This window comes from Nicotiana attenuata, chromosome 10 (assembly GCF_001879085.1).
Source record: "Nicotiana attenuata strain UT chromosome 10, NIATTr2, whole genome shotgun sequence".
Lineage (NCBI taxonomy): Eukaryota > Viridiplantae > Streptophyta > Magnoliopsida > Solanales > Solanaceae > Nicotiana > Nicotiana attenuata.
The window spans coordinates 41297594-41307737 of NC_031998.1; the positions used below are offsets into that span (position 1 = coordinate 41297594).

General features: G+C 31.4%; 1 protein-coding gene across 1 annotated transcript; it reads right to left on the reverse strand.

The window, feature by feature from the left end:
- Positions 8008-9751, reverse strand: LOC109233370 (thioredoxin-like 1-2, chloroplastic). The gene is made up of 4 exons (XM_019399222.1): positions 9241-9751; positions 8961-9143; positions 8682-8846; positions 8008-8460 (listed from the first exon to the last, which is right to left on the reverse strand). The coding sequence occupies exons 1-4, from the start codon at positions 9454-9456 to the stop codon at positions 8215-8217; spliced, it is 810 nt and encodes a 269-aa protein (XP_019254767.1). The 5' UTR covers positions 9457-9751; the 3' UTR covers positions 8008-8214.

Sequence of the window (10144 nt, forward strand, 5' to 3'; positions counted from 1 at the left end):
CATCATGCGGAAAATAAATCATTTTTTCACCAACAGGCCAATATTATTTGGGTAAGATATCTGTTTAACATTAAAAAATGGCTGTAGTTATTTAATTCAAATTTCTATAAAAGATTTACTCATATTTATCTGAAACAATTGGTAAAGGCTAAAGTTCTCAAACAAAAACAATTATTTTTTTTTGAATTGTCTTCTTGTTTTGTGCCTTTACAAGTTTGGAGATTGCAGTTGAGTGCTTTCAGCCATAACTGTTGCCTACGAAATATTCAAGGATGGAATGGCTCAACTTAACCATTTGGACAAAATAGTATAGACAAATTCTTTGAAAAGGTAACGAGGAGATTAGCCTAGGGCAAAACATCAAAGTATGAAGAGCTTAACTGGGCGTTTGGACATATGACTTGTAAAATTCCGGAAAAAAGTGAAATTTTTTAAGTGATAATTGTATTTGAAAATTAGAGTTGTGTTTGGACATGAATACAATTTGGAGCTGTTTTTGAATTTTTATAAGTGATTTGAAGTGAAAATATAAAAACACAACTTTTTGGAGTTTTCAAATTTTCAAAAATTTCCGAAATTCAACTTTAAGTGAAATTTAAAATTTTCATAGACAAACACTAATTCGAAGAAAATAATTTTTTTTTTTTCGAAAAAGTGAAAGATTTCTTAAGGCCAAACGGGCCTGATCTCACGGATCACCAGTTACCTTTTTGCTCATATATGCTTTACACTAAACTTTCCACAACCCTTTTTTGAATTATTTGTCTCGTGCATCTTAAACATTTTATGTTATTTTTTTCGTTTATGCATTTGACTATAATTCGAATATGTTGCATCTTAAAAATTCTATTGGGTATATACAGCTGTTGAATTCCTTTGATTTTGGAAAAAATTCTAGCTAAAGTAGCAAAGAGGGTTTTAAAAACTCCTTTCAGTTATACTCTCTCCGTTCACTTTTACTTGTCTATTATGGACTGTGCGCACCCCTTAAAAAATAAAAAATGAATTGCATAATTTACCATGATACCCGTATTAATTGATGCATATTTGAAAAAATAATTTAAAATGAGTAATATTATGAGTATAATAGAAGAAAAAAAATTGTCTTCTCTTAATATGCTAAAAGTGACACGTAAAAGTGAATCTATTTTTAAAATAATGGATAAGTAAAAGTGAACGGAGGGAGTATATTTAAATTATAGGTGTGACATTTTTTAGTCTCCTAGTATGAAATTTTGACTCGATAATCTCAAACTATTGTGTTTTCCAACCCACCATTTAATGGGACTCGGATTTTGAACAATACAAAAATAGTAGGGAAACTTACACAAATGTCCCAAATAAATCTCAACTTACCAACCTTTAGCCATTAGTCATAGACTTACCAAAACAATTGAAAACCAAATAATAGGGTTCTTTCTCTCAAAGAATCACATGCAAAAATCACCTTCCATATTTTTAAGCGTGATTAGCAACATTAGATACAAGACGGAAAGGAAATTTCATGGACGGGGTAGCAAATAAGGTGATGAAATACAAAAATCTATACAATATTCCAAAAATCTAAACAAAAAAGGAACTTTTTCAATGGGTATAGTTGAAATTCATTGAAAATATAGAGATAAGTCAATACACAAAATTTGAGGAAGATTGGAGGTGATTTGGACTGGTTTTGTATCAAAATTCGTAATTAAATCGAGTTTAAAAAAGTCTTCTGCGACACATGTATCAAACATGTATCACGCATGTATCACACACACAGGTATACATGGATATACATGTGATACACAATTGATATAAATATGATACATATGTGATACATAAATGATACACAATGTGATACACATATCATTTTTTTTCATGTTCAGCTTTTACTTGGAATTTTCAATTCAAACCACCTCAAAACTTCACCAAATCATCCCAAAACTGAGATTCAAGCTACTTAAGTTGTGCCCAATCTATTCTAATAACACCCACTCAAAACAAAGCAAAAATTTAATATTTTTTTGCTACAAATAGCTAATTGGCTAATTTGGCTAATATTAGTAATATTTTATCAATTGGCTAATTTTTGTAATGAGCTACTTATAAATGGACATAGCTGATAATTTTCCAAAATAGTAGTGCGTGTGGGGAAGATAATAAAATGAGGGGGAATGGTGAAACAAGGGGGGAAGAGTGAGTAATTGAAATGACAGTACCACGTACCCATCCTAATCCACATTCAAAATCTAGGAGATGTGGTATGGTACCCCACATTAAATAGCAAATGGGGCCATCCTCGTCAGCTACACGGAGTACCCAGCTAATGGGAACTCTTTTCTGTGGGTAATGTCGGGGCTTCCATTTGTTTCCATAAACAACTGCGCTATTACGATTATCCTTGACACCATGGGCAAAGCTCCATTTCATTTTCTTGACAATCCAATTATTAGTACTACAGTAGTATTTTTTAAATGGCCCATGTTGCCCACTCTCCTTCTCTATTCTTGAATTAGTCAGAGATAAAAAAAATTATTGAAAAGTGTAAAAACAAAAAAAAACAAAAAAAAAAAAAAAAATCAGAGATCTCTCCATTAATTTATCAAAATTAAATGTGTCTTTATGAATGGAAATCAATTCAACCTTCACATGAATTTAGTCCACTCCATAAAGGAAGAAGCATGTCTAATTTCATTCACAATGTTATGATTTCTGGCAGGGCTGAATTTCCAAGAAGAATAACTAGGTCATCTCTAACCCTCCCCATTTCTCCTTAATGGGCAATTTTTACCATAATGGAGCTCCAACCCTCCTCTATTTTTGCATCCAAAATGGGGAATGAATAGTGTTCCTCCAAATATGGGGAACACTATTCATCTCCCCCATCACTATTCATGCATATTTTATTATTATTTTTATTATTTAACTCTTTTAATTTATCTCTTTATATATACCTAATTATGTTTATGTAATATCGTTATAATATTAACTTTACATCTTAATTTTGCCGTATAATTTTAAAAAATTAATTTTCGTCCATTTATTATTTTTATGTAAAAATGTAAGTTAATTAATTATAAGGTATAATTGTACAAAGAATATATAATCATCTCAAAAAGATGAATGGTACAAATATAAAATATTAGATATTGTTAAAATTGAAAGGTGCGAATATAATATTAGATGCTAAAATTGAAAAGTGAATTGAAAATACATTAAATGAAAATATATAATGTATAATATTTGCTTACAAATTTATGGTATAAAATAATTTTATATTAAATTATATGTGATGAATATATAAAAAAAGAATATTTTCTTTAATAGACATAAGAAAATAAAATTTTAATAAAGATAATAATAATAATATTGAAGAGAGAGAAGAATATAAAATGAAATATTCTTTTTTGAACTAAAAAATGAAGTAATGGTTGGATTAACTTTCTTGTATTTTGAAGATTACTGCATTTTGGAGGAGAAAATGGAGATAAGGTTGGAGATGGCCGGAGGAGAAGATGTACATGGAAAAACGTGAAAGAATTGGATATTTCTTTTTGTGCACGCTGTAGGGTTAGGTCACGGGTTTTTGGTTACGCCTCAAATATATAGGACCACAATGACAATTTGCAAAGCAAGCATTATTCTTCACAAAATATTTATAAAAAAGTGACATTAATAAAGGAGAAAAAGAAAAGCTAGCAAAAGTTATGGAGAACTACATGTTTGAAAATGAGACGAAGAGCGAAAAAGCCGCCTTTAGTAAAATTGTTTACAAAAGATTGAAGAGGACATTGAGAAAAGGTTATGGAGAACTCATGTTTGTTTTTAAGTCTTCCAACAAAAATATTGATTCCAAGTCCACAGATAGCAACAAGTCCTAAAGGGCATAAAGTTTAGTTAAAAACTAAAATTAAACCTAGCTAATGATTTGGAGAAAACAAAATTCTTAGACCAATATGGGTGTGGTGGGATGGATAGAATTCCGTTATCCTTAATTAGAGGTCCGTGGTTCGAGTTCTGCGTATGAAAAAATTCAATTCGGGATAGTTTTCTCTTAAATGGGCCTTACGTGGCACAAATTCAAATAGGAAAACTTACACAAATGTCCCAAATAAGTCTCAACTTATCAAGGGGTTTTGACACAGTTACCCACAAAAACAAAACTATTTACCCTTGTCTACCCATTTGTTTTTCTACCCATAAATTAATTACATTTCCTACCCATAGTAGGTTTTGTGGGGAATTTTCTCTTTATTCTCCAATTCTTTTTTATTTCTATGCTTCTTTTCTTTTCTTTTCTTTTTTCTTTTCTTTTTCTTTTCTCCTTTTCTTTTTTCCCGTTTTCTTCTTATTTTTTTCTTTTTTCCTATTCTAATTTTTTTTAACTTCTTTTTTTTATTTTCTTTTTCTCTTCAAAATCTAATTTCATTTCCTACTTTCATTATTTTTTATTATTCTTTTTTTTATATTATTACTAAAGAAAAATCAAATTGTGTACCAATTAAATGTAGCTAATACAACCAAAAAAATATTAACTAACATTTAATACCAGTATAGTATATAGTTATACCAACAGGGTATACAATTGTACGCAAAGAGTTAAAAAAAGTTTAATTCAATTATTAAACTGAAATAGTAGTTGTCAATAAAAATTTCAAAAAATTCTAAAAGGATCTAATTGTAAGAGTATACCGTTACATTATATAACATACTATAATATTTTTATTTTTATTTTGCATTTTCTATTTGCCTCTCACGCTGGGTAAAAGCTTAAAGCAAATTAAAAGGGAAAAGGCAAGTGAATTTACAGGTAATAAGTATACTATTGTAGTATATTGTATGCTATTACAACATATTATTACAGTATATTGCATATTATTACAATATACTATAACAATATATTGTATACTATAATAGTATACTGTTGCAGTATAGCTATATACTCCTACAACATATTGTATACCGTAGCGGTATACTGTAGCTGTATTTTTCTTTGATTTTCAACTGAAAATTTCGATCTCAATCACCTCAAATCAGCTCCAAATGCTATCAAATTCCAGTATGAACTTCCAGAAGGTACTATAAGCAATATTTAATAGCACCCACTTTGAATCAAACAAAAAATCTTCAAAAATAAAATTGAGCTTCAAGCCCAACAAAGGTGGATATTAAAGGTGATGGCCAGATGAAAGTCTTTATATAGAAAAAAATACGATGTTTACCTTCCAAACTTTATACAAGGATCTGGTGAAGCCCAACAATCTTCAAGACTTGCATCTGGTGATGGCCTTACAAGGATTATTTTTTATATAGGAAGGAAAAAGTTTGGAAGGAAAAGTTTGGAAGGAAAAAGTTTGCACCTGGGCTTCACCAGATCCTTGCATAAAGTTTGGAAGGAAAAAATACGATGGGTATAAAGTGAGGAAGGTAAAATGAGGAGGAGGAAGAAGAAATGCGGGTAAATAGTTTGGGGAGCATAGGTAGCAGTAGTAAATAGTTTGGGTCTGGGCATTAAAGGGTAAATAGTTTGGAATTAATGGGTATAAAGTGAGATTTTCTCAAAGCGCAATTTCGTATTGGGCGTCTTGTTTCAAAAGCTGACAGAAAGAAGAAGCCTATGACTTCTTTATCCAATTTCATCAAAATAATTTCTGAAGCTCCATCTATTATAGTGAAAACATAGCCCAACTAAAGATGGTCCAAGTTTTTCCATTGGGCCATAAGCCCATATATTCTGCCGATCTTTAGAATTAATAAGTCCATGTGACTTTAAAGCTTCTGAAGCCCAAATTTATTCTAAAAATTNTAGATTATTATAGTATATCGTTCCGGTATATATGTATACTATTACAGTATACTGTTGCAGTATAACTGTATGCTCTTACAGTATATTTTGATACCGTGGCGGTATACTGTTAGGTAAATGTGTTTTTATTCAAGTTTCAGCTGAAATATTGCATATTATTACAATATATCGTTTTGTTAGCTCTTTTATTAATTAAAAGAATCTTATTTTATTTCATTTTTTCTTTGTCATTAGATTGTGTATCATATAGTAAGTCATAGTAATAATAATCTTCAGAGTTAGATAATCGCAGTATGTGGTCAAGGGCGGATGTAGCCTTTCATATACGAGTTCGATTGAATCTATAACTTCCGATATAGTGTAAGAATTTATATGTAAGAACCTAATAAAATCTCAACAAGTACTAGATTTGAACCCATAATTTTAACAGTATAACGAGTTCAATGTTAAAATTAAAAGTTGAACCCATTAAATTTAAATCCTGGATCCGCCGCTACATGTGGTTGAAGAGTTAACTTATCCATGGAGTTCATTAAAGAGACATTTTGGATCAGGGGATCTTGATCTATGAATGCATGAAAAAGAGTACAAAGATGCTCCTGAAGCCTTCAAAGTTCAAACAAAAGCACATATGCTGAAAGAGATGAATAACGTGCTATGTAGGAATAAACAGGAGAGGAAAAACCCAAAAAGACAAAAAGTAATCACTGGAAGAAAGGGAAAGTCAAGGAAAAATTAGGATAAATAGAAAGAAAAAAAACAGGAAAGAGAAAGCACAAAAAGACAAAGAGTAATTAATGGGAAAAAAAGGAATGTCAAGGGAAAGTACGGGTAAATATTCTTGACCGCATGGGTATATTATGTAAAAAGTTTGAAGCGGGTAATTACTTTCTCCCAAATGGGCATTTTGAGTAGATTTCCCACTTATCAACCTCTAGTCATTAGTCATAGACTTACCAAAACTAGTACAACACATATAAAATTGAAAAATCAAATAAATAAGGTTCTTTCTCTCAAAAATCACATGCAGAAATCACCGTTCATATTTTTAAGCGTGATTAGCAACATTAGATGCAAGACGGAAAGGAAATATCGTGGATGAGGTAGCAAATAAGGTGATGAAATACAAAAAAAATAGTACAATATTCCAAAAATCTAAGCAAAAAAGAAACTTTTTCAATCGGTATAGTTGAAATTTATTGAAAACATATAGATAAGTCAATATACAAAATTTGAGGAAGATTGGAGGTGATTTAGACTAGTTTTGTATTAAAATTCGTAATTAAATCGTGTCAAAAAAAAATTCTACGACACATGTATCACGCACGTATCTCACACACAGGTATACATGGATATACATGTGATACACAATTGATACAAATATGATACATATGTGATACACAAATGATACGCAGTGTGATACACATCATTTTTTTTCATGTTCAGTTTTTCATTCGATTTTTCAAGTCAAACCACCTAAAAACTTCACCAAATAATACTAAAACTGATATTCAAGCTCCTTAAGATGTCCCAATCTTTTCTAATAACACCCACGCAAAAAAAAGCAAAAATTTGACATTTTTTTTTGCCACAAATAGCTAATTGGCTAATATTAGTAATATTTGGCTAATATAAGTAATTTTTTATGATTGATCAATTTTTGTAATGAACTACTTATAAATGGACATAGCTGATAATTTTTTATTTAAATATAGTCGGTGGTCTTCAGTACGGGTACTAAACACCGAGTGGATAAAATCCAACCAACAAAATAAAATTAAATTCTTGGGGTTGGAATATTGTAGGCGGACACACATGGTATTTAGACTCTGTAAAACTTTGAAAGAGCGACAAATTTGTCTTCGTAAAGCTTTCAAACATGGAATCAATCGCCGGCATATTTTGAACGCTATCCTGGACTTGCGTTGGAGATATTTGAACTGAAGATGTTCTGCTTTTCCTAATTCCTTTTTTAAAAGATCTGTTAGTCAAAGTTTAAGCTTTGAAATTATTTAAAAGATTTAGTTGGGAATTGCTTGAATCACCTGTTACGAGAGGAGGGGCTCAAGCAACAAAAATAAATTAACTCCGTACGTAATAAAATAGCTAAACATATAACACTAATTTTTCCTTCGCCTAGGGAAAGTACATTAATTTGATTAAGTTGAAGAAGAGGAAAAATATTCTAATACTAGCATTCTATAAAGGATAATAATGGATAAAACGGTAATCGAAAACATAAGCATAATCTATTTCATTTGCTTAACAAAATGACTATGTTTGATCCAATGACAGATTGACCAAATATGCAGGGCTTATCCAAAAACACCAAGCCCTGCTTATGGAAAACCACATTAATAATATTTACATTCTCAAAGCAAATTTGCTACAAAAAAATTCTTGCAATCTTTATTCAGATCTCCATGTTAGGCCATCAACAACTCGTTGCTTTCTTTTCGCCCCAACTTATTATCAAAATTGCTGGATAGATCCACCCCTGATAGCACAAAATTTTCTAATCCATCCTTTATTGAATAATCCAAGGACTGATTTCTTGATAATTGACCAATTGAGGCTAAAGCTAACAGCTCAGACTCATCAAGTCCTTTTGCTGGACCAAGACTACACCTATCAGTCCCATACTTCCCTAATGCATCTTTGAATTTCTTGATCTGCATAATAATAAAATTGCCATAAGAAACTAGGACTTCTATATTTTTGGTCTGTGAGAAACTAAAAATCTATAGTTGCTCGGACTTCTCGAAAATGTCGGAGGGTGCATGTCAGATCTCCTAAAAGTAGTATATTTTTTGAGGATCCAACACGAGTTGGACAATATTTTGGAGAGTTTGCGCACCCTAGCAAAAAATAACAGGAGTTTTGAGTAACTTACTGTTGCATTAGTACAGCTGAAGCTACAAAGTTTGCCTTCTGCACCTCTATAGAATCTAAAGAAGGGCAAAACATGAATTCGAAGAGCATGACACATGGCTTTGAGTTCTTCATAGTTTACTTTGAGAAAAATAGCATCCGGGTTTGAATCAGCCAGTTGACATATCTACAAACATTGAGGGGAAAAAGGTGAGATTTTTATAACACAAAAAAGTGAAAAAGGAAAATTAAAGTCATCTTAGGTAAAATTAAACAGACATATTAGTACTAATTAACAAACCTTAGGATGTAAAGTCCTGCAACCTCCACAACCAGGGGAATAAAAGTCAATAATGACCAATCTGTCCCCAGCATTTAACAATGAATCAACAAGCTCTTTTGCTGAATGAATTTCTACCATGTTGGGTTTTAGGGCCTTTTCCCACCATCTTTGAGCTTTGCTTATACATATTGATGCTTGTGCCTAATAGTCAAAAAACACAAAAAGATTCAATCTTTGAACCCAAAAAAGGCCAAATCAAAAAATAAAAGAGAAAGTTACTATAAAGAGTTTTACATACATTAATGGAGATGGGTTTTGGAGCTTTAACATTCCAATGGCTTAAACCAATCTGATTCGATACATCCAAAGATTTGCCCAGAAATTCTTTGGGTGTTAAAGCTGTAATATTTAAAGCCCCAACCGAAGAGCGAACAGAAAAGCCTTTGTTTGCGTTGTTGAAAAAGCAATCGCAGGAACCAGAAACAGAAAATCCAGTTTTCAACGAACAAGCCATTTTTTTTTCTCCTAAAAATCTGAGGATTAGTCAAGAATTTAGCATCCAACGACAAATTCCCACAAAACCCACCTACCCTTTTGGATCAAGAATAAATTTCTTCGAATAGAACAAGAACGCAATGACAAACCCCTAAACTTTTTCAACAGGAAAAGTAAGGTTGTGGTGGTTGAGAGGTAAAGAAGGGCCAAAATAGATTGTGGCTGTGTGTCTCTCCGTGGAAACTTATAAAAAGAGAGAACAAATTGAAGAAGAAAAGAATTATTGAATGTCAAAAAAGTGAAAAAGGAAAAAGAAAAAGGATTAGGTGGGGTAAATGAGTCAGATATAAACTGTGGGCTTTATCCATAAACAAATTTCCCCTTTCCTTTTCACTTTCTTTTTTCCTTAATAAATAGATTAACAACTCCTAAATTTCTGGTTTTGGATATAGTAATTGATAATGCAGACTATGTGTCGGATCTGATTTGGGATGAGGAGAGGATTAAGGCCTCTTTGTTTATTAATGTGCTTGCGTGTATTTGCGTTGGCATTTTCTTTTTACTTTTTTTCATGTTTTGAAATTTGAATTAATTGGATTTAGATAAGTGTTTTTAGAGGAAAAGAATCCAGAGATGGGCATCTAGGGATTCGGTGGAGGAGCTGATTAATTGCTATATTATCGGTTTAGGATTTTTGGCAGTAAGTC

Excerpts from the sequence above, each read along its gene's own strand:
- LOC109233370 (XM_019399222.1), bottom strand. The coding sequence starts at position 9,456 with ATGGCTTGTTCGTTGAAAACTGGATTTTCTGTTTCTGGTTCCTGCGAT. Across the intron at positions 8,847-8,960 it reads GCAGGACTTTACATCCTAAG|ATATGTCAACTGGCTGATTC; the intron begins GTTTGTTAATTA and ends CAATGTTTGTAG. Across the intron at positions 8,461-8,681 it reads TCAGCTGTACTAATGCAACA|ATCAAGAAATTCAAAGATGC; the intron begins GTAAGTTACTCA and ends ATTATTATGCAG.